Source organism: Hyaena hyaena, unplaced genomic scaffold, assembly GCF_003009895.1.
Source record: "Hyaena hyaena isolate Hyena2069 unplaced genomic scaffold, ASM300989v1 scaffold_153, whole genome shotgun sequence".
Classification (NCBI taxonomy): Eukaryota; Metazoa; Chordata; class Mammalia; order Carnivora; family Hyaenidae; genus Hyaena; species Hyaena hyaena.
The window spans coordinates 2,532,280-2,556,097 of record NW_024080785.1 but is presented as its reverse complement, the minus strand read 5'-3'; the positions used below and the strand labels follow the sequence as shown (position 1 = coordinate 2,556,097).

The following is a 23,818-nucleotide window of genomic DNA, read 5'->3' as shown; positions in this document are numbered from 1 at the left end:
TATATATGATCCTCTGTGATTGGCTTTATCATGTGTTCTAGCCACACTACTTATTTAGCTTTTGCCAAACATGTCATAGAGGTGACTTTCTTCATGCTTACTATTTTATTCCCAAAATTCAGCCAGTCAAAATTTGCAACTTTGATTGAATTTCATCTTTTTTTTTTTTTCCTCCAGTCAAAATTGTATTCTCTTTGCTCCTACACAGCTTTGTTTTCTAACACTGTAAGAGCATTTATCTTATACTTTTTTATGTCGTATCTATGACTGTTTCTTTGACCAGATTGCAAGCTTTATAAAGCCGAGTTTTCATTAATCACTTATCTTTGACAATGTAATATTCGCTCAATACATGTTTGGCTGAACATTTTGAATTGGCCTACTTGATTCTTGTCACTTAAAATCAAGAACCTTCTTAACAGAATGGGTCCTTGATACCTTAGAATGTTTAGAGAAAGACATATTTTTACATAATCGTTAAAATATTCCATGTCTCCAGTGGACACTACAGTTTACTAGTTATCTGCTATGCCATCTATGAATTGATATTTTTTTGTGGTAAGCTATCCCCACTCCAAAATATTTTCTGCTTTCTATCCTATATAAATAAAAAGGAAGTAAGTCCAAATATGGCTATAGTATATATCTCACTCTGTTTTTATAGTGTGACCCTACCACTTTCTTATCAAGAGGTGAAATTTATTTCTCTACCTGTTTTTAATCTGGTGGGCTATGTGAATGCTTTGACCAACAGAATACAGTGATGCAGCCAGCTCCAAACTTAGCCGCTACTTGGCTTGGCAGCTTTTACTTCCTCTTTGGAACAGTATCTCTTAGAATGCTAGATGCCCTATAAAATGTGTGATTACCCTGATAGCATGCTGGAAAAGCCAAAGCCACATGGAGAGGCTCTAAGAAATGCAACATCAGACATATTAGTGAAGAAGCCAACAAGCAACTCCATTTCTATCACAGAATCCAGAAGACAGTAATTGGAGTCAACAGATATCTCTGAAATTGGAGGAAGGGGTGTCAAGACATTGTTTGTTTTTTTAAATACAATTGATATTAACAAGCAGTACTCACACAGCTTGGCAGGTGTCCCTTTCCTAAAATGTCAAAAGTTGGAAGTTTATTCTCCAGAGAGAACAGAACAGAAATTCTTAAAAAAAGATAATGGGTATGCTTATACCATACTGAAAAGAGACTTTATAAGCTGAATAGTGAGCTCCAAACTAGCCTCTATCATATATTCAGTTCCCAGAACTGTGGCAACCAAACTTCTACCCTTTAGTTTTCTCTTGGGAATTTGACGAACTCATTAGAAAACAGGAAGATTTCAATTGGGAGTTCCAACTGGGTCCAGCTAAGTCACTCCTCAGCAGTGATTCTTAACCCATACTGCATCAAAATCACTGAAGAAGTTTTAAAATATTTCATTACTCAATCTGATTCAATTGGTCAGGTATAAAACCTGAGTACCTATGGTTTAAAATTTTTCCCAGGTGATTCTCCTATAAGCAAAAGTTGAGAATCATTGGTCTACAGTAAAGCTTATGGACACAACTCATCTCTGGGTAAAGAGTTTCTCATCAGTGTCCTGCTAACTGACAGTCAACAGTCAATTGTATTAAAGATAGCAACTAAAATAAGCACAAAACAGCAATGTAGAGAAAAACTTAACTAGAAGAAAAGTTAGGGGAAAGAATCAAACTGTACGTAATATTCTTACCAAAAAGAGATGTATATTGTATCCCTGAAAACAAAAATAATACATTTTTTTTAAAGTATTAAAAAGAGCCCTCGTAATTTAAAATGTGATATTAGGGACATGCCAAGACACATTGTTTTTAAAAATCAAAACTTTAGACACAAAAAGAGGATCTTACAGACTTACAGGCAAAAAAACAAAACAAAAAACCCCACAAAGGGTCAAGAATAGGACAGCTTCAAACTTTTGAATGGCTATACTGGAAGCAAGACAAGATATCAATGATTTGAAAATTCTGAGGAAAAGATTTCTAAGATCAAATTCTATATCCAAAATCTCAAAATCTTGCATCCTCTCTGCCCTTTCTAAGACAGCCATTGGAAAATACATCCTAGGGAAATAAAGCTGTAAAAGAAAATCAGAAGAATGGCTTATCTTACAAAATTATACCCTCGATGTTATTTTATTCAGTCGATCCTGAGATTAGAAATAGGAAAAAGGAAATTAAGTAAAGAAGGAGAGGGAATCTCAAGTTGGTAATTAAAGGAGGTCCCAACTTAACAGCTTGACCACAGGCCTACAGAGCCACCAGTCCAAATTAGAGTAGGTCAGAAGGCTCAAAGTTCTTCAAGAATATGAAAATTGATAGAATAACTGACATGTTAACACCTGCAGATGAATCTCATATATCTGGGGTAGAATTTAGGGTTGAATTAATAGTAAATACAGAAAAAACTATACAAACAAATCAGAATATACAATATGTGTAGTATGGTCAGGCCATTATATTTTAGTAATACTGCATTTGCATAGTATAAATACAGTATAAGCACTGATATATTAGGAAGATAAGGTGTGGCACGGGGAGGGGGATGTGTGCTGCGCACATCCACTCGCGTGCATATGATTGTCCTGGGGCCAGCAGCAAGGAGTGGGATGGTGTAATTGAAGCAAAATCCTCATCAACCATAGTGGGATATCAAAACAGAATGCCTAAATGCAAGAACTGGAAATATAGCAAATTAAGCATGTTATTTTGAGTTAAATAGGGAAATACATAAAGAATCTGCATATGTCGTTGGAAACTGGACAGGAGTAAGAAATGGAGGAGGGCTGCAGTTTTTTGTAACAAGGCTTATAGGATGCTGACTTTTAAAGCACATTTAAGGGTAATGGGCTTATTTCTATTCATCCTTTAGGACTGACCTATTCATTATTTTATCTCAAAACCCTTCATTCGCCTTTCCAGATGGACTTTGTAGTCTCTTAAGCTACCTTTACTTGCCCCTATCCTAATACCTATCTTCCAGTATCATTATTGCTTCTTTACTTGTTTTCATATTCCCAATATAAATTTTCATACTTCAAAGTGTAAGTTTTTTTTACAAGCTTTTAATAGATGGTTCATTGTGTAACACAATTTCTTGTCCAGAGTAGGAGCTCCATAAATATTTGTCAAGTAAGCAACTTGCACCTACTAAACCATATTTCAAGAACTATTTCGTTGGGCCTAACTGTCTCCACACTGAGACAATCACTAGATAAATTAACCAATTTGCAACTCCATGATGCATTATTGCCCCATTATTCAAGCAGGCTCTGTTAAATTACTACCTTGAATTATAATTAAAATAATACTACTTTATTTTTAAATTATTTTCTATATTTGGAGACATTACAGCATCCAGTGGCCTGCAGCTTACAATCCACACAGATGTTCTATAAATCTCAAAAAAGCTTGAGAACATAGCTTTGACATATGTAATGCAACTTTAAATCTTTCATTGGCAGGCTATAAACAGACCTTGTAAATGTGAAGTACCATTTCTTCCAGACTAAAGTTGTTTAACATGGGAGTCTGGACTTTAGGAAGTCTCCAGGAGGATCACTGGATCCCCTAAAATTTCATGCAATACCTTATGTATATAGACATTTTTCTGGAAAAAGAAACCATATTTCTATTAGGAAAGGGATAAATGACTCCAAAAAATTTAGACAATGCAATAATACCTTACATTTTACATTGTGCTATAAATCATAAAGCTCTTTACATACTTTTTTTCCCTCTTAGCACTCTGCAACAAAAACATGGGAAAACCTCTAGATTTGAATACATAAGAAAACCACCAATTTAGCTATGTGGAATAGAACTGGGATTGAAAGGAAATCGGCGCATATCCGAAAGTGGGCTGGGTAAATTCTACACAATTTTTAAGAGTTTCAGACCAATGTTATTTCATATTTTCTGAAAAACAGACTTTGATGTTCAAATTAGTATATAGACTATCAGAAAAATAAATTCAGAGATTATGTAAGTACTGTTTTGATTTTTGGAAAATACTATGTAAGTACACTTGTTTCTTGATTATTGAAATATAATTCAAAATAAGAAGCAATGGAACAGGAGCCAATTTCAGAGCGAGCCTGATCTTTATTTTTCTCAGTGCATGGTTCAGGTTTTCTATTAATAAAAATGCATAGTGTTTTAATATGCACAACAGACTAGAATATCATAAATGTGAGATGAGGTTAATTTTATTGAACTTGCTAATGTGCTTAGTCTAGGTGAAAATGAATTTGCTGACGTGAGATTAGAACATATCTAAACCATGGATGAAAAAGAAGTCAATCAGTTCAATGATGGGGAATTAAAATATGAGAAGGAGTTTTGGAAGAATGAGATAGGAGAGCAAAGGGCCTCATCCAGATTTTCCAGACGATCCTCAGTCATTAAATAAGAAAGCATTCATTTATTCCTCTTTGGAACATTAAGTAATATGTTGAGAGAATTTGCTATGTTAAAATTTGGTGCTTTGGAGGTCTGAAACATGTTTTGGCATATCAACTTACAGTCCAGATGCAAGTTTAATTTTATTAACTTGGGAAATGAGAAAATATGAAGGGAAAATATGGGGTAGAATATAGGAGGGGCATAGAGCTGAGACTAAGAAGGCTGAAAAATCTGTCTTGCCTCAGTGGTATAATCGAGTCTCCTTTGTCAGGCAGAAGCACATTACTTGGTATCATCAGAGAAATGCATTTCTGAAGAAAAATACTATAAACAAAGCCTTTTAATAAGAAAGACTGCAAAAACCAGTCCAAGTCACACTGAGGTAAGCTGCTCCTTCTTTAGCAACAGCAAAGTACTGAGGAGATGAGGAGACACCACTACTAAGAATAGAGAATGGAGCACTTGGTTTTAACAAGTAACGTTTGGCATAGGAGAAATTGCTTCCAAACTTAGATCATGTATTCCCACAAATCTCCCCTTTCTGTCTCTTTCTTTTGTTAATCTGGGCAGAATTGAAACAACTTCGTGGGTGGTAGGTCCTGTGTATCACTGAAGAACAATTTTCAATGTCCCCTTTTCAGTGTGGTCACACACACACACATCAATTAGTTTTTCTCTCCTCTGTCTTCACAAACTCTTTATCATTATAGCTAGATAATTCTTTGTTGTAATTACCACCTTAAGTATCAGTCTCTGATTACACTGTAAGTTACAAAGAAGTGAAGATCAATACTTACTCATCTTTGGCACTATAGGGGAGGAAAAAAATTCTCTGCCTTCTTTGAGTTTGTGGGCCTATGAAACAAACTGACAAAAGTTTGATTAACCAGAGAACAACAAACAGTTCATTAGCATATTAACACGTGCATGGCACATGCTTGTGGGTAACTCAGCAATGGGTAACTCAAAGGGGTGGTCAGAACTTGGGGCTTATATAGCATCTTAACAAAGAGAAGTGAGGGGCACCTGGGTGGCTCAGTTGGTTGAGCATCTGACCCTTGATTTTGGCTCAGATCATGATCCTAGGGTCATGGAATTGAGCCTTGCATTGTCACAGAGCCTGCTTAGGATTCTCTCCCTCTGCCACTCTCCCGCACTCATTTCTCTCTCTCTCTCTCTCTCTCTCTCTCTCTCTCTGTCTCTCTTTCTCAGATAAAACAAAAAAACCAGAGCAGTGATAAGACAAAAGTTAAGGGGTTTATGTCCCTAGGAATGGCAAGCTATGGCTAGGTAAATATATGGAGGAAACTAAGGGAAGATAAGGGTTGTTTTAGTAAGTTTTTTTTACATAGCTTACTGTGATGCTGATAAGCCTAGAGTTGTCTCCAGTGATTAAGAATTATCCTGCTCTTCCTAGTATATATAGGAGAGAACCAGAAGGTTCTTTTGTGTGTGTGTGTCTGCTTCTTCTCAGTTGTCTTCAACTGAAAACAGTCCATATATCAAAGTGGTATGTTTTGGGATGACATACTCTTAACCCTTTTAGCACCTAGTAGGCCCTCAATTAGTTTTGGAAAAACACAATAATATGCTGTCTCTTGTGGCTGTAGTTGAATATTGCGTAGTGGATAAAGTATACAGCATTATGCTTATATCTAATTACTTTTAAATGCTATAGAACACTAACTTTATAAGAATTTTAAATTGCTCAGTTTCAAAGCCTATTCTAATTCAGTGCTGTCTCTTTTGCCCTAATGTGTATCTCAGATTTACCTGTTAACTGCAAATAGAAATTTAAAATAGTTAAAATATGGATATGACTCTTTTCAATTTGAGGCCCCATCTAGAAAGTCACAAAATATTTACTCCAAGATTTCTGTTTTCAATTGTGATATGTAGAATGATTTAAAAATAAATAAAACTCACAAATCTAAAAATCCAGTAGTACTAAAGATAACTTATTGGTGATTACTAAATCTTTCTTATGTTGGATTTACCTGAATTCTAAATTGAAAATTTTTCAGTCAAGCCTTTAATTCTTTACGAATTATCTTCATCTTAAGTAATTTATCTCTTGATTTAGATTTTATTTTATAAAGTTTAAACTTCACCTATATTCTATAACTTCAAATATATATTATTTCTAGAAGTGTTTATTTCATTCAGTCATGATTTTCACAACTGAACTGAGAGCATATTAAGTATACTTTGATCTTTATAGAGAACCTGCCATTTTGTCTTATTGCCATGGAATGTTTGCTACCAACTCTCTTAAAGTGACACATAATCACTGTTTATGATTGTTCTGGTAACCACACTTACCTATTTAGATGTGAAAAGTCACTTTCAGTACACTATAATAGAATATGGATTTTGTGAATGCTCATTTTAACCTGAATAATGTTTCCTTCATTTACTGATCTTAAATCTTATGTAAGTTCATTTTCTGGAGTAATTGAACTGTTTTGTCATTGTTAGAAGTGTGTCTATTTTTTTTTTTTCAAATATAACATCAGAGTCCACATAAACTATGGCAAGTTACATTTCCCTGAATAAGGCAAAATGAAACAAAATATAATTTGGAATTTTCTTTCCTCAGACATGTATCTAGCAAGTTTGATTATCTCTTCCTCCTAAACTTGTTTTACTGCATTTCCTCACCATTACCTCAGGTTTCTCACTTTAATATTTGGTTGCAAAATCTCCTGGACCTAAAGGTTTTATTTTGATTTGTTTTGTTTTGTTTTTGTTTTTTGTTTTTTTGTTTTTTAAGAGGTTTTTGAGAACAAATTCAATTTTTTTAAAATGTTGATTTATTTGAGAGAGAGAGACAAAGCATGAGTGAGAGAGGGACAGAGAGAGATGAAGACAGAATCCAGAGCAGGCCAGGCTCTGAGTTGTCAGCACAGAGCCTGACGCAGGGCTTGAACTCCCGAATCGTGAAATCATGACCTGAGCCGAAGTCGGACACTTAACCAGCGAGCCACTCAACCAACCCCTCAATTTTTTTTTTTTTTTAATTTATTTCTAGGAGAGAGAGAGAGACAGCGTGAGCAGGGGAGGGTCAGAGAGAGAGGGAGTCACAGACTGAAACAGGCTCCAGCCTCTGAGCTGGCAGTCAGCACAGAGCCCGATGCGGGGCCCGAACCCACGAACCGTGAGATCATGACCTAAGCGAAAGTCGGACGCTTAACCGACTAAGCCACCCAGGCGACCCATACCCTCATTTTTTAAAATAGAAATGAGGCTATTCATATTTTCTTTTTGATTTTGTGTTTGTTTTGGAAAGATGTTTTTCAAAGATTTTGTCCATTTCATTTAAGTTGTCAAATGTATTGACATTCATGGGTTCATACCCTTTTATTATCTTTTTGATGTCTGTAGGATTTGTAATGATATCTAACCCTTTCTTTATTCCTGCTATTGACTGACTCCTGTGTTAAGTATCATCTTTAACCCCCTTCACATTTGGGAAAATGATGGGGTGCCTGTGTGGCTTATTCGGTTAAGCCTCCGACTTTGGTTCAAGTCATGATCTCATAGTTTGTGGGTTTGAACCCTGTGTCAGGCTCTGTGCTGACAGCTAGCTCAGAGCCTGGAGCCTGTTTCAGATTCTGTGTCTCCCTCTCTCTCTGACCCTACCCTGCTCATGCTCTCTCTCTCAGAAATAAATAAAACATTAAAAAAAAATGAGGCCTCATTGGTGACTAGTATAACGTGTTGGCTCAAGATGGCATGATTTGTTATTAACCTCTGATTTGCAGTGTACTGTGTTTTTCTGTATGTATGTTTACCTGAAATATCTCACAAAATTTTATTTGACAAGCAGTCAAAACTATAACTGGGATGAAAATATGAAGGAAAATTCATGTCATATAAGTGGATAATCATTGGCTAGAACAATTTAGTATAGCTATCAAAAGTACTTGGAAGTATTTCAGACCTAGAATTGAAAAACTAAAGATAGCAGTTACATTAAATTGCAGTATTTTAAAGATAATTTTTCTTTGGTGATGGACTACTTGGTATTGATCTGTAGTCATGCTCTAGTACTATCATGATGATAGACGGCTATCATCAATTTTTTCCCTCTCTGTATAAGCATGTCATACTCCCATCAAGAAATAGCAGATATGGGGAACCTCGGTGGCTTAGTCGGTTAAACGTCTGACTTCGGCTCAGGTCATGATCTCGCAGTTCGTGGGTTCGAGCCCTGCATTGTGGTCTATGCTGACAGCTCAGCCTGGAGCCTGCTTTGGATTCTCTGTCTCCCTCTCTCTCTGCTCCTCTCCCATTCATGCTCTATCACTCTCTGTCGCTCAAAAATAAATAAAAGTTAAAAAAATATTTTAAAAAGAAATAGAGCCTTTTTCTTACTTTCCTTTGAATCTGGAATGGCCTTAGTGACTTGCTTAATGAATAAAATGTGACAGACGCAGTGTTCTGGGACTTGCATAGCTAGGGCATAAAAAAGCCTTGCAGCTTCTGCTTGGGCCTCTTAGAACACTCTGTCTTGGGGAAACCAGTTACAGCATAGGATGTGAGACTATCCTGAGCTCACCACATTCTAGAAGCCATGTGAAGGTGCTTCAGTTAATGTCTGAGCTTAGAGTTCTGACCATACCCACCAACGCACCAGACATGTAAGTGAATCCACCTTGAACCCTCCAGGCCAGCACATCTGCCAGCTGAATGGCACTGAGTGGCCACAATCAATGGCATATGGAACAGAAGAAACCAAGCCATACCTGAATGCCTGATGAATGAAATTTTGAAATGTAATAAAGTGGTTATTGTTTTAAACCACTAAGTCTTAGGATTGTCACACAGAGGATAACCAGAACAATGTTATGTAAATGGTGGCAAACATCTTTAACATCTAGCTTTATAAAGACATATGTGATATTCTTCATTAGTTGAGAGAAATCAGGAAAATACCATCAAATCTACTGCACTAAGTGGTATACCTAGGCAACTTTCTTCTCTTCCACAGTGCTAAGATGGGAATACAGTTTCTAAAATTTATAAAAGTTCTTGCCAATACAGTTAGTTTAGTATTATTAAGTATTTCTGGTCTTTAGCCAGTAAAGACTTGTTTTTAGGGGCACCTGGGTGACTCAGCCACTTGAGTTTCAGACTCTTAATTTTGACTCAAGTCTTGATCTCAAGGTTATTGGGTTTGAGCTGCATCAGGCTCCATGCTCAGTTGGTTAAGTGTCCAACTCTTGATTTCAGCTCAGGTTACTGTCTCCCAGTTCATGAGATCAAGCTTCACATGGAGCTCTGCACTGACAGCATGGAACCTGCTTGGAATTCTCTCTCTGCCCTTCCCCTGCATGCACATGTACACATGCGCACTTGCTCTCTCTAAATATTTTTTTTTAAACTTGTTTTTATGTTTAAGTTACTGTAATGAACAAGACTTTCTGATTATTGGTTGTCATCTTGAAGAGAAAATAAAAACATCTTCATGTATAAGGATATATTTGAGTTGTAATGCAGTGCTTGAGTTTTTAGGTTTTGGCTGGTAAACATACTGGGCTAGCTTGGATTTCAGAATGCTTTGAAACAAATTTCTGAGTATCACTTCATGCCAATCAGAGTGGCTAAAATGAACAAATCAGGAGACTCTAGATGCTGGCGAGGATGTGGAGAAACGGGCACCCTCCTACACTGTTGGTGGGAATGTAAACTGGTGCAGCCCCTCTGGGAAACAGTGTGGAGGTTCCTCAAAAAATTAACAATAGAACTCCCCTAGGACCCAGTAATAGCACTACTAGGAATTTACCCAAGGGATACAGGAGTGCTGATGCATAGGGGCACATGTACCCCAATGTTCATAGCACCACTTTCAACAATAACCAAATCATGGAAAGAGCCTAAATAAACATCAACTGATGAGTGGATCAAGAAGATGCAGTTTATATATACAATGGAATTCTACAAGGCAATGAGAAAGAATGAAATCTGGCCCTTTGTAGCAATGTGGATGGAACTCGAGGGTGTTATGCTGAGCAAAATAGACAGAGAAGGACAGATACCATGTTTCCACTCATATGTAGAACAGGAGAAACTTACAGAGGACCATGGGGGAGAAGAAGGGGATAAAATAGTTAAGGAGAAGGAGAGAAGCAAACAATAAGAGACTCTTAAATACTGAAACAGGTCTGATGGGGGTGGGGGAGAGGGGAAAATGGGTGATGCGCATCGAGGAGGACACTTGTTGGAATGAGCAGTGGGTGTCATGGAAACCAACTTGACAATAAACTATAATTTTAAAAAAACAAATCTTTGTGAATCAATGAATCTGTAATAGAGGATTTGCTTCCTGAAGAGAAAAAATTGATTTAAAATTTCAAATAAATCAATTATATAATGCCGGAGAATAAGAAATAGTGTGAAGAAAAATAAAGCAAGGTATGGAATAGAGTGTAATAGGAGTACATTTTTGATGAGATGATCAGTGAAGGTCTTTCTGAAGAGGGGACACTTCGTTTTTTAGATAGTTGTGTGTTTTGTTTTGTTTTGTTTGGAAATAAGCTCTATACCCAATGTGAAACTCAAACCCTGAGATCAAGAGTCACATGCTCTACTGAGTCAGCCAGGTGCCCTGAGGTGACTCCTTAGACAAAATGTAAATGAAATAAAGGGGAAAACCATGGGAATATCTGGGGAGAGAGTGTTTCAGGCAGGAACAACAGGTGTAAAAAACCTGAGGCTGGAACTTGATTGGCAAATTCAAGGAATTGCAAGACCTGTGAGGTTGGAGTGAAGTGACATAGGGAATGATCGCCATGATGCTGGAAAAATGGCCAGTAACTTTGGATTTTACTGTGTAATAAGCTGTTAAAAAGTTCTTTAACTGTTGCATAAATGACAACAGAGTGGCAAATGAGACAGCCCTGAGAGCAATTAAGAACTTTTAGGAGGCTATGGCAAAAGACGGTGCCTTGGATTAAGGTGTGTTTTCTGTTTGCTTCTCCAGATTCACTTACTGTCCTCCAGATTCACTTTCCATCCTTCACCATGGTGTTTTGTAACCTAGAAGGCTGGTTTGATTCAGCAGTGGGGGACACTGGCAGAAACTTGAGGACAAGAAGAGAGTGAGGAGGGTTAGTTATTGTCCTGATTCACTTCCTGCAAGTTTACAGAAATTGGTGTGTTCCAGATTGGTTGTGTGCATACAACCTGAGATATGGAGAAGGGATACAACTTGCTGTTTTACCCTTAATAATAAAAAAGTTTTCTTCCAAGTCAAAACATAGACTTCTGTTTTCAGTTAATGCATACAATTCTAAAACATGAATATACATGGCTTATTAGTTAACCATCCCACTTGAAGACATTTAGTTTCTTTCTGACTTTTTGCTAAAATAAATAATGCTGCAGTATACCCTTGCATTATACATCCTATATCTTTGTGCATGTGTGGATTTCTTGAGGACATATTTATAGAAGTAGAATTACTATACCCAGAGATAAGTACCTTTAAAACTCCTATAAGTATTTCCAGCTTGCTCTCCCAAAAAGCAATACTAATATGCCCTTCCAACAACAGTGACTTTTATTCTCACCATGAAGAGATATTATCAAACTTAAAATCTTCTGATAAAAATGTTATTTGCTTTTCTTTGCTAGTGATATTGAGCATCTTTTCATGATAGTTGGCCATTGTTTGATGAGGAATATGATTACACATAGATTCAAAATAGCTCCCACAAAATATGTAATTACAAAGAGGAAAAAGGAACTTTCCAGTGGAGAAATCTGGCAAACACTATCTTAATTAAGTGACCAAAGTGAATGTCATCAGTAATGGTGATGTGGTTTGAAGTGTTGGGGTTAGGAGCTAACAGCCAAGAGTGAATTCTTGAGACATATTTGGTGCAAAATGGTGCTTTTATTAAAGCAAGAGGAACAGGACCTTTGGGCAGAAAGAGCTGCACTAGAGTTATGAGGAGTGACTGATTATATACTTGGGAGTTTGAGGAAGTAAAGATAAGGGGAAATTTTTAAAAGGACTCTCATCTATCAAAGACTCAAAGGGTCCTGAGGATTGGGCTAAGATTGCCTTTTGTCCTTAGCAAAGTGTCAACATCACGGCAGCTAAGGTCCCAGAGGAAGGTTGCTCTGCCTGTTTCAAGAACTTGTCAATGGGCCGTAGGCAGTAGGGAAATTTAATTTTTCATTTGCCTTTGTTTCCTGTATCAATGGGACAAGTCAAAATTGTAGACCACCTCATGGTAATGAAATATAATAAAATGTGGTACCTGGATGGATCAGTCAGTTAAGCTAAGTGTCCAACTCTTGGTTTCAGCTCAGGTCTTGATCTCATGGGTTCAGGTTTGTGAGATCAAGCCTGGTGTAGGGCTCCTCACTGTCAGCTTAGGAATCTCTCTCTCCCTCTCTCTCTCTGTCCCTCTCTAGTATGTGTACACACTCTCTCAAAATAAATAAGTTAACTTTAAGGAAAAAAAGAAAGAAAGCAGCATCACTTCTATGATATTACTACCAAAGATACATAATCTGAATCTAATCATGAGGCAAACCCAAACTAAGAGACAAACTACCAAAAAATAGTTCGTATCAAGGTCATGGAAAATAAGGAATAACCAAAGAACTATTTCAGAGTGAAGGAGACAGAAGCAACATGACAGTTAAATGGGGTCTGTGGATTAGATGGTAGTCATGAATCAATGTTAACTTCCTGATTTTTAAGCTTGTTTAATGATTTGTAGGAGAAACAGTCCTTGTTGACGAGAAATTCTCACTAAGATGTTAGAAAGTGATGGGGCAACAGGTCAGTAACTTGTCCTGAAATGGTTCAGGAAAAAAGTTATTTTTATTTTATTTGTAATTTTTCTTAAAGCTTGAGGTTATTAAAACAAGAACCAATATTTTCACACTAAAAATCCCAATACATGTTCCTCATGAATACTTCTCTACTAGGCATCCAGTGGACACCATATATTTATTCTTGTGGCAGAGAGGATAAATCTTAACTTGCTTTCTCTTCCCTGGATTTTTTATTTTCTGATATAGGTTTCAGCAGTGATAAATTGTATCAAAGTTGTTAGAGAAATATCTCACCACACTATCTACAAGTCAGAAAAATAAAGTTTCTGAGAGCTAGTCAAAGTCTATCATTGGAGAGAAAGACTTAAAAGTAAGGTACTGGCTTGCTCCTCATAAACTCTAGCCTTTTCAGGATTTCAAATGTAAGGAAGTTTCCTGAAAACCTGTCTTTTATTATTATTATTATTACCCTGTCTTTTATTATTATTATCATCATCATCATTATCATCATTATTTTAATGTTTTATTATTTTTGAGAGACAGAGCGTGAGCAGAGGAGGGGCAGAGAGCAGGAGACACAGAATCTAAAGTAGGCTCCAGGCTCTGAGCTGTCAGCACAGATACTTAAAGGACTGAGCCACCCAGGCACCCCCTGAAACCCTGTCTTAAAAGCATTCAAATGTTTTGCTAATTGGCAAGCATTCAAAACAAAACAAAGCAAAACAAAACACAGATTACCAAAATCCCAATCCTCTACAAAAACAATAGTGCTTTGTTTGTACTCTACACATTATTTCTAAGAGTTAACTTAATTTGGGATCAATACATTAGCTTCAACAAACCATTATTAAAATAAAGTACAAAAATCTCTAAATATGAAGTAAGTAAAAAAATATTTGCTTTCAGAATTATTGTTGCTTTTATAGCTAGAGATATATTTTAACAGTATCTTTTCAACCAAATTGCTACAAAAAAACAGTTGGTTTTTTTTTTTTAAGAAAAAAGCCAAATCTGAGAATGTAATGCAGAGTTCTGAAAATTCTAAAAGTTTATTTTTACTTCATTTTCTCTTCTCCCCAACCTCCTTTTTTTTTTTTTTTTTTAAGTAAGCTAAGCTCAAAACTCAAGTAAACAAGCTTTGAAAAGCAGATACAATTTGTTACTTCAGGCTGCCATCTAGTGTTAAAATAAAGAAAACATTTGCCTTTTTGCCTTTAGTAAACTTAAGTACTGACAGTGGCTTCATGACAGAAGATGAAAGCTAATACTATCCTTAACGTATTTTTTAAAATGTTTTTAATGTTTATTTATATTTGAGAAAGAGAAAGAGTGTGAGCAGGGGAGGGGCAGAGAAGGGAGACACAGAATCTGAAACAGGATCCAGGCTCTGAGCTGTCAGCACAGAGGTGGATGTGGGGCTTGAACTGATCATGACCTGACCATGACCTGAGCCCAAGTTGGATGCTTAACCAACTGAGTCACCCAGGCACTCCCCTCTCTTTTTCTCTTTTTAATTTTTTAAGGTTTATTTAATTTTGAGAGAAGGGGGTGAGGGGCATAGAGGGAGACTCCAAAAAAGTTTTTTAACTTGTTTTAATGTTTGTTCATTTTTGAAAGGCAGAGAGAGAGACACAGACAGAGCACAGGGGTGTGGGGGTGAGGAGACAGAGAGAGACAGAGAGACACAGAACCCAAAGAGACAGAGAAAGACAGAAAGACACAGAATCCAAAGCAGGCTTCACGTTCCAAGCTATCAGCACAGAGCCCAATGCAGGGCTCAAACTCATGAATTGTGAAATCATGACCTGAGCCTGAAGTTGATGCCCAACTTCTAAGTTGAGCCACCCAGGTCCCCCAGAATAAAATTTTTTTAAATAAAAATTAAATGTATTTGAAGTATATAACATGCTGATTTGATACACGTATACGTATTGCAAGATTTACTACAGTTTAATATATTTCCTCACATAGTTACCATATTTGTGAGGATTACACTTAAAATCTACTCTTAACATATTTCCAGTGTTCAAAACAAAATTAAATATAGTCATCATGCCTTTACATTAAATCTCTAAACTTGCTCATCCTGCATAAATACAAATTTGTACTTTTTGACCCAACATCTCCCCATTTCCCCACCATCCCAGACTCTAGTAACCACTATTCTACTCTCTACTTATATAGTTTTGACCTTTTTTTGATTCTACATACTGTATATGGTATTATACATACACAAACAATCACAGAGGCAAGAACACACATCTGACCCTGAACGATACAGGAGTTGGTGCATTAACCCCTTGCAAAGTCGAAAATGCATATAGAATTTCTGACTCCCCCAAAACATAAATACTAATAGTCTACTGTTGACTTGGAAGCTGATGAAGTGGCATAAGACAGGCTGACACTCCCCAAATCACCTTCCCTCAGGTAGGATATTTGTGACATTCCTCAGGTACTCCTGGATGCCAGAGGAAAAGGGAAAACAAATGGTTAACTGATAGAGATCACAGTCATGCAGGACAGGAGTCTTCATCAGTTTACAAATATCTTAGTAAATTATAAGAAAAAGGCAATCTTATCAATAGCCTAGTCTCCAGGAACTCCCTACTTTCTTAATGATAATGCGTTGCTAGAGGGAAAAACAGCCTTAGCTTGACAATAGTAATCTAGTAATACAAGAATCTTCTTTAGCATATGGAAATCCCTTTAAGAAACTTCCTCTTGACTTTATCACCCCCAACTCCATAGTATATAACCAGTACTCTTCACAACTGCAGTACAGCTCCTGCCCATAGGCCCTGTCCTCATACTTTAATAAAATCACCTTTTTTGTACAAAGACATCTCAAGAATTCTTTCTTGGCCATCAGCTCTGGACCCCCATCACTATAAAACCCTCATCAATAACAAAAATTTGATTAACATATTTTGTATGTTACATGTTTTATCTATTCCGAAAAAAGTAAGCTAGAGAAAAAAATGTTAAGAAAATCATAAGGAGAAGAAAATACATTTATGAAACTGTACTGTATTTATTGAAAAAAATCCGTGCATAAGTGGACATACCCAGCTCAAACTCATGTTGTTCAAGGGTCAACTGTATATATCTTCTTTATCCATTTATCTGTTGATGGACACTTATGTTGTTTCCATACCTTGGCTATTGTGAATAATGCTGCAGTGAACATGGGAGTACAGATATCTCTTTGAGATCTTGTTTTCAATTTCTTTGGATATATACCCAGAAATTGGGGTGCTGGAACATATGATGGTTCTATTTTTAATTTTTTGAGGAACTTTGTACTATTTTCCATAGTGGCTGTACCAATTTACATTCTACCAACAGTGTACATAGGTTATCTTTTCTCCACATTCTTACCAACATTTGTTATCTCTTGTGTTTTTGGTGACAGCAATTCTGACAGTGTGAAGTAATATCTCATTTTGTGGCTCTGCTTTGCATTTCCCTGATTGGTAACATTGAGCATCTTTTCATGTACCAGTTGGCCACTTGTAAGTCATACCTACAAAAATGTCTATTCAATTCCTTTGCCTATTTTTAATCAGATTGTTTTGGGGGATTTTTTGCTATTGAGTTGTATGTTCTTTATATAGTTTGGATATTAGTACTTTATTGGCTATTTGATTGCAAATATTTTCTTTCATTTGGTAGGTTACCGTTTCATTTTGTTGATGGTTTCCTTCACAGTATAGATGCCTTTTGGTTTGATATAGTCCCACTTTTTTATTTTTGCATTTATATAAATATAAATTTATATAAATTTATATTAAAATTATAAATGCATTTTGCATTTTTGGATTCAAATCCAAAAAAATCATTGCCAAGACCAGTGTGAAGGAGCTTACTTCCTATGTTTTCTTCCTGGAGTTTTCTGGTTTCATATCTTAAATTTAAGTCTAATCCATTTTAAGCTGATTTTTGCACATGGCATAAGACAAGTGTCCCATTTCATTATGTTGCATGTGGTGGTCCAGTTTTCCCAACCATTTATTGGAGACTATCCATTCCCCATTGTATATTCTTGGCTCCTTTGCCATAAAGTAACTGATTATATATGCGTTGTTTTATTTCTGGGCTCTCTATTCTTTCCACTGATCTATGAATCTATTTTTAAGCCAGTATTATACTGTTTTGATTACTATAGCTTTATAATGTAGTTTGAAATCAGGAAGATTGATGCCTCCAGCTTGATTCTTCTTTCTAAATATTGCTTTGGCTTTTGGGGAATCTCTTGTAGTTTCATACAAATTTTAGGGTTGTTTTTCTTTTTTCTATTTCTGTGACAAATGCCACTGGAATTTTGATTTTGCTTTGAATCAGTAGATTGCTTTTGGTGGTATGGACATTTTAACAATAATAATTCTTCCAATCCATGAGCATGGAATATCTTTCCATGCATCTTAGAGTTTTCTTTGAATAGCTCTTCTACCTCTTGGTTAAATTTATTTCTGAGTATTTTATTCTTTTTCATGTAATTGTAAATGTGATTGTTTTCTTAATTTCTCTTTCTGATAGCTTGTGGATAGCAAATAGAAATGCAAGTGATTTTTCACCACTGATTTTGTATTTTGTAACTTTACTGATTTCCTTTATTATAACAGTTTTTTTGGGGGGGTCTTTAGGGTTTTCCTTTTTTGGCATTATCCAAGCAAATCTGCTATCACTGTGCCCCTTTACCATAGGGCTTTTGTTACCAACTATTTCCAAAGTGCTGTAAACAGCCCCTATTACAAAGAGAGTTTCCTTGTTTCTATCAACCCCAAAAGGTGTGAGAGTCCTTGGTCTATGCCTTGTCTTATTAGAGGGTAAATGGGTAAAATCTGTGTAATTTAACAAATGGCAACTTCACAGTTTCACCTCACTGACCTACTCAAGAGTTGATGACTGAACATGTCTTGGCGCACTGCCCTCCTTCACAACTGCTTTATTAACTTAGGAAAGCAGTGTTACTGGCAGCTCCATTCAGGAGGATTAGAGGAGGATTTACATATTTTCACCTCTTCTTGAATCATTCCACACAAAGCCTAAAAGTAAAATAGTTTATTTCTACCTAATCTATGTCAGGTTAAAGAGGAAAGGGAATCAAAAACCCTTTCAGAGAACAATTAGGAAATAAACAAAGGCTGTGTAGAGTGCTTTTTAATGGGTGCCAGAAACAATCTTTCTGTCTGTGCCTCAAAAATTATCATTATCTCTGGGTTTAAAATCTGGTAGATATTGACCATTATAAGTTTGAGAGTTGTGAGGCTTAGGGAAATGCCTTTGTCTTATCAAAAAAATACATATGTGTATTTTCTTAAAAGTTACGTTTACTCTTTTAATCACTACAGAAATGGAAGAAAGAATTTAGAATTGAATCAAGCTAAGGTTTCAGTATTCTCAAAATACAGGAATATTTTTTCTGTTTATAATGCCATGTTTGGTAAATCTCCCTTTTAAATTGACTCTCTGCTGGCTCAGTTGGTCTCAATGCTTGCAGACCTCAAACTTTACTTTTTATTGCAAATTTTTGGTAACACTTTTATGATTTTAAAGCAAAATTCACAGATAATGGTAGCTACATTTCTGGAAAATTCAGAAAATTAAAACAACACCAAAATACTATGTGTTTATGAAAATGCAATAAAACCTAACTATTCTAATTATTATGAGCATATGTTTCACTTCATAAATGTCTGAAAGAACATTCAAATACACAGCAAGACCTGATAACTATTTATTATGCAGTTATGTGCAAGGCAAGATGTCTCTGACCCCAGCCACAAAATGCACAGTCTTATAATTTGGATATTCAGAAATGGCCAGAGAGGCCAGTAATGCCCCCACTCCTGTATGTGATTCATTTTCATAGTAATTATAGACAACAAACAGACAAATTGAAAATGTCCACTTATTTTCTAAATATTGATGAATAAATTATTTTATATTATGGAATATTGCATTTCTGTATTTTGGGTAATATTTCATATAGGACCACAGAACTAGGCCTTTGTTATAATATATAACAATATAGGGAAAAGTGTAATGCCTGAGCTTAAACATATTAAAAATCTGGAAGAAGTTATAATACATTTTACAGGCTAACAGATATTATGATAGTAAGACAAAGATATATAAGAAAAGAAATTTGATGTAATTTCCATAAATATTGTTTGGGAATTTTAATATTTTACTATTTGTATTCTATGCTGTTTATTTTTGTTATATTTTACTAATTATTTTCTTACAAATTTTATGGGTATAACAGATATCCTTAAAACTTTTATGGATCTTAGAAATTTTCTTACAACTGTTATGAGTCAAAATTAGTAGGAAAAAAACCTAAGAAAAAAACGGTAGAAGAAGGTAATAAGAAATAAAGGAAATATAACCTTAAACAAAAAGGAGAGATAAAAGAAATTTTAAAACAGGAATATTTTGGTAACAAGTCATCTATACAGCATGTTGCTGCTGTGTCTTCCTCAAAATTATTTTCTATGACTTAGTAATTTTAGTGATCATAGAAACTCACAGGGATATTTCTTATTCATCTGATAAATTTGTGGATCCACAGAGTATAACAAATTAAGGGAAATCTTTAAATTCTGAACATTTATTTTGCTGGGGAAAAATTTTCTATTCTTTTTTGAATTCATTCTATTCTTCTATTCCTAGCATAAATCACTTTAAGTTTTCTGAAGCATTAGAAATGAAACTGGATCAGTTCCAAAATTATGAAACTTTGAGGGAAATAGTAGAAATGTGAGCAAGAAGGGGAAAAAAACCCACAAATCTATGTATCAAGTTAGCAGCCTAATCTTATAGTCTAAATTAATTTTCCTTTTTTTTTTAAGTTTATTTATTTATTTTGAGAGAGTGTGACCTGGGGAGAGGGAGGGAGGGAGGGAGGGAGGGAGAGAGAGAGAGAGAGAGAGAGAGAGAAGATCCCAAGTAAGTTCTATGCTGTGATCATGGAGTGTGATGTTGGACTTGAACTCAGGAGCCATGACATCATGACCTGAGCCAAAGTCAAGAGTCAGAGAAGTGTCTGACCTAACCTTCTGAGCCACCCAGGTGCCCCCTGAATTAATTTTTCTTTAGATTTCCCAAAAGTTATTTTTTAAGAATATTGTTTTTGTTTAAAGACTTGTAACTTTAAGGGTAGAAAGACACTCTAAAAAGTTTAACATCTGTTTCCAAGAAAAATCTAAATTAACTGTGGCCCAAGACACCTAGAGTTTTTTTCAAAAAACAGAAAGGGAAAAATTTAATCACTTTCTTGGGAACTCATTTAAAGTTTACCAGCATATTGGTGAGGAATATTATTTAACTTATAGTTTCATCTTCATTTATATATGTTTAGTAAGCTTTTAAATGATTTTTGGATTTATTGAGAAAATTGATCCCATGTTCTTAAACTTGACTTTTCAAAGGACAAACTAAATAGCCTTGTTACAGCTGATGACCTCAAGGAGTTGTGTTTCTCTTGATTGCTAGATAAGTGACTTCCCACCAAAGTTATGGAATCTAGAGAGGTGTCTTACTGTTCTCCCCCGCTTCCCCCCTTATGTGTTATTTGTCAGGGTGGGAGTTGAATGGGCATCTTACCTGATTAGCCAAGTAGAGTTTGTGTCTTTGGAGCTGATTCATGCCAGGATTAATTTACCTAAGGTTAACTGGAATGAAAAGAACTAGAGGGCTGAATCCTGTCCAAAGCCTGAAAAAGACCTTGTTTCAAACTGATGAAACCAAAATAAGCTGGTGAAACTCAGAAACCATTAAATCCATGGTGCCTCCATGGGCTAAGTAGACATTTTATACTGGAAAATAATGCTGTTTTGCAGCTCCAAGTGAACTGAACATCACTAGTATTTCTATAGACATCATTTAGAGACGGCAGGGATTAAATAAGAACTGGAATGAATGCTCTGACATTTTATAGTCTTTTTGTTTGGCTGCATCAAGGCATGGTTTAATCAGGTAATGAAATAACCCTTCCTGCCTCTCTGTGCCCATTTTTACTCTCAATATAAAGGAATTCTGAATACTGTAGTTGGTGGCTAGCGGCACAAAAGGCAATTCCATAGGTCAATTATCTTTTGCCTACAGTGGCTTCCCCCAAGAACAAAGAGCAGCAAATCAAAGCAGCTAATTGCTGTTACACTCAAGAAGATTTCATTATAAAATGCAACAGTGTCATTACAGTCACTTGACTGTGCCACCACATACAAGTAATAGATCCTAAAGAACTGGTAGGGAAGGAAGCAAACAAGGATGACTCCTATAAAAAAAAGGTTTTTCAGCTGGGCCCAGAACTCCTGGTGGGACAGTAAGGAGTGACGCAGCTTTCGCACCATTGACATGATGATGAAGATCTGGAAGACCAAGAGAATCACTGCAATGGCTATGACAATAGTGACTATCATATAGTTGATAACTTGCACATGGCCACGAGCAAGTTCTTTGTGGAATTTAAAACAGTGTCTCTCATCATACATCTCATTATTTCCATACTGAGAAACAACCAGGGGTACCACAATGACAATCACCAGCAGCCACATGCCGGTACTAGCAGCCACAGCATGCAGTTTTCTGTAGAATTCCACTTTGTCCTTGTGCTTGAAGAAGATGAGGTACCTGATGACCAGGATCACCACGTAGAACAGGAATGTGAGGTACATGTGGATGTGTAGCATGGCACTCACAAATTTGCAGAAGGGCAACCCAAATGTCCAGATGTGCTTGATGAGATATGTCAAGCGAAAAGGCACTGTCACCAGAAAAACACTGTGGACCACCACCAGGTTAACGACTGCTGTGGTAGTCACAGACCGCGTGTTCATTTTCACCAGCAGGAACAAAATAGAGATGACTCCCACCAGTCCTCCAATGAGCACTATAGAGTAGAGGCTGGTTAGATGGGGTGTCAGTATAGGACTGCAGGAAGAAATGTTGTGGTCAGCCATATTTCAGAAGTCGCCTAGAAGAGACAGAACACCAGTATAACTGACAAAACTTCCAGAGCTTTGTTCATATCTCCTTCCTAGCTTTGGCAATATGACTTTGTCATTTATCTGTGTAGATGATGTAAACTTTATGTACCTTAGGAATGAGACTATGTCATATGCATATCTGTATACTTGAGCCTGAAAACATACTTAAGTCATTGATTCTTTAAGCCTAAATAGGTTAAAGACCTCACTGAGAAGCAAGCGCCCAGAGACATGTATGTATGTACATAGTCAAAACGATTTGCATAAAAGTGGACTGCACACCATCTGAAGGTGATACATGAATACAGGTACTGCAGCAGCCAGTCGGGGAAGATCATAGCACGGAAAGAAAGTTGAGTAGATGTATTAAGTGCACAAATATTTTTCCTTTAAGTATGATTCTAATTTTCTAGTTCCTTCCGACTCATCAACAAATGATTCAAGAATATTCATAATTCATTTAGGATCCTTAATAGTTTGGCTAAGGAAAATTAACTACATCAAAGCAGCAGTAAGCAATAGGAGTGTATATGTAATTTTTGTCACCACAGTTATGTTGTAATCTAGCAGTGAGGCCTTGGCTAAATTCTCATGGGTCCCACTGAAAATGCAGCATATCTCCCAATTCTCCCATTCCCACACCTTCAAATTCGTAAAGAACCACTATCTTTCCTCTCAAAAGTTCCTTTCCCTAAATAGTCCCTTCTAACTCATTATCCATATTCTAATTCCTTATTTATTAAATGAAAGAGTTAATAGCTACACTAACATTAGTTACACTAATCAAGTAATTTCATTTTCTTACTTAAATTCATTCAGTGACTTCCCACTTTAAGAATAAAAAAATCCTGGGGCTCCTGGATGGCTCAGTCAGCTGAGCAACCAACTCTTGATTTTGGCTCAGGTTATGATCCCAGGGCAATGGGATTGAGCCCTGCATCAGGCTCTGTGCTGACAGTGTAGAGCCTTCTTGGGATTCTCCCCCTCTTTCTCTGCCACCACCCCCTCTGCTTGTGCATGCATTCTCTCTCTCTCTCTCCCTCTCCCTTCCCCTCTCTCTCTCAGAATAAATAAATATTTTTAAAAAATACTTCCAAGTATATAATGGTCTGGATCATGTCAAAATCTGATCCCTTGAGACCAGATTCAAGAAATAATCTAGAGGGTGACATTGACAGAATTTAATGGGTTGTGTATGAGGAAATGAAGGGGAAAAGGTATCTCAGTCACTCCCAGATTCCTAACTTGAACAATTGTGTGATTAGAAATCTGTTTACTGACACCAGGGAGGCTGAGGATCAAATTTGAGAAAGAGCAGTAGTTGAGTTATACTCTTAGTAACTGACTTTTGTAACACATTTGCAGTTATTCTTATTCATTTCACGGATGTCTATTCATACAATCAAAATTACCCAGCAATTAAAATGAACCACTGATGAATTACAAAAGCATTTTACTGGTGTACATGTAAATCATATATTCTCAGAAGTCTGTTCTTGAGGTGTGAAAAAAATCTGTGTATAAAACACAAATATCCATATGTACACAGATAAGAATATATCTATGGTATGAAAATTTCATAAA

The 23,818-nt window shown here is 36.2% G+C and overlaps 1 protein-coding gene across 1 annotated transcript in view; it reads right to left on the bottom strand.

The window, feature by feature from the left end:
• Nucleotides 1–20,358: 20,358 nt before the first annotated feature.
• GPR141 (G protein-coupled receptor 141) overlaps nt 20,359–23,818 on the bottom strand; it is a 40,182-nt gene continuing 36,722 nt past the window's right edge. The window contains exon 2 of the mRNA XM_039239147.1: nt 20,359–22,221. Within this exon, the coding sequence (XP_039095078.1) occupies nt 21,302–22,207 (906 nt within the window). The 5' untranslated portion in view covers nt 22,208–22,221 and the 3' untranslated portion in view covers nt 20,359–21,301. The remainder of the gene's footprint in view (nt 22,222–23,818) is intronic.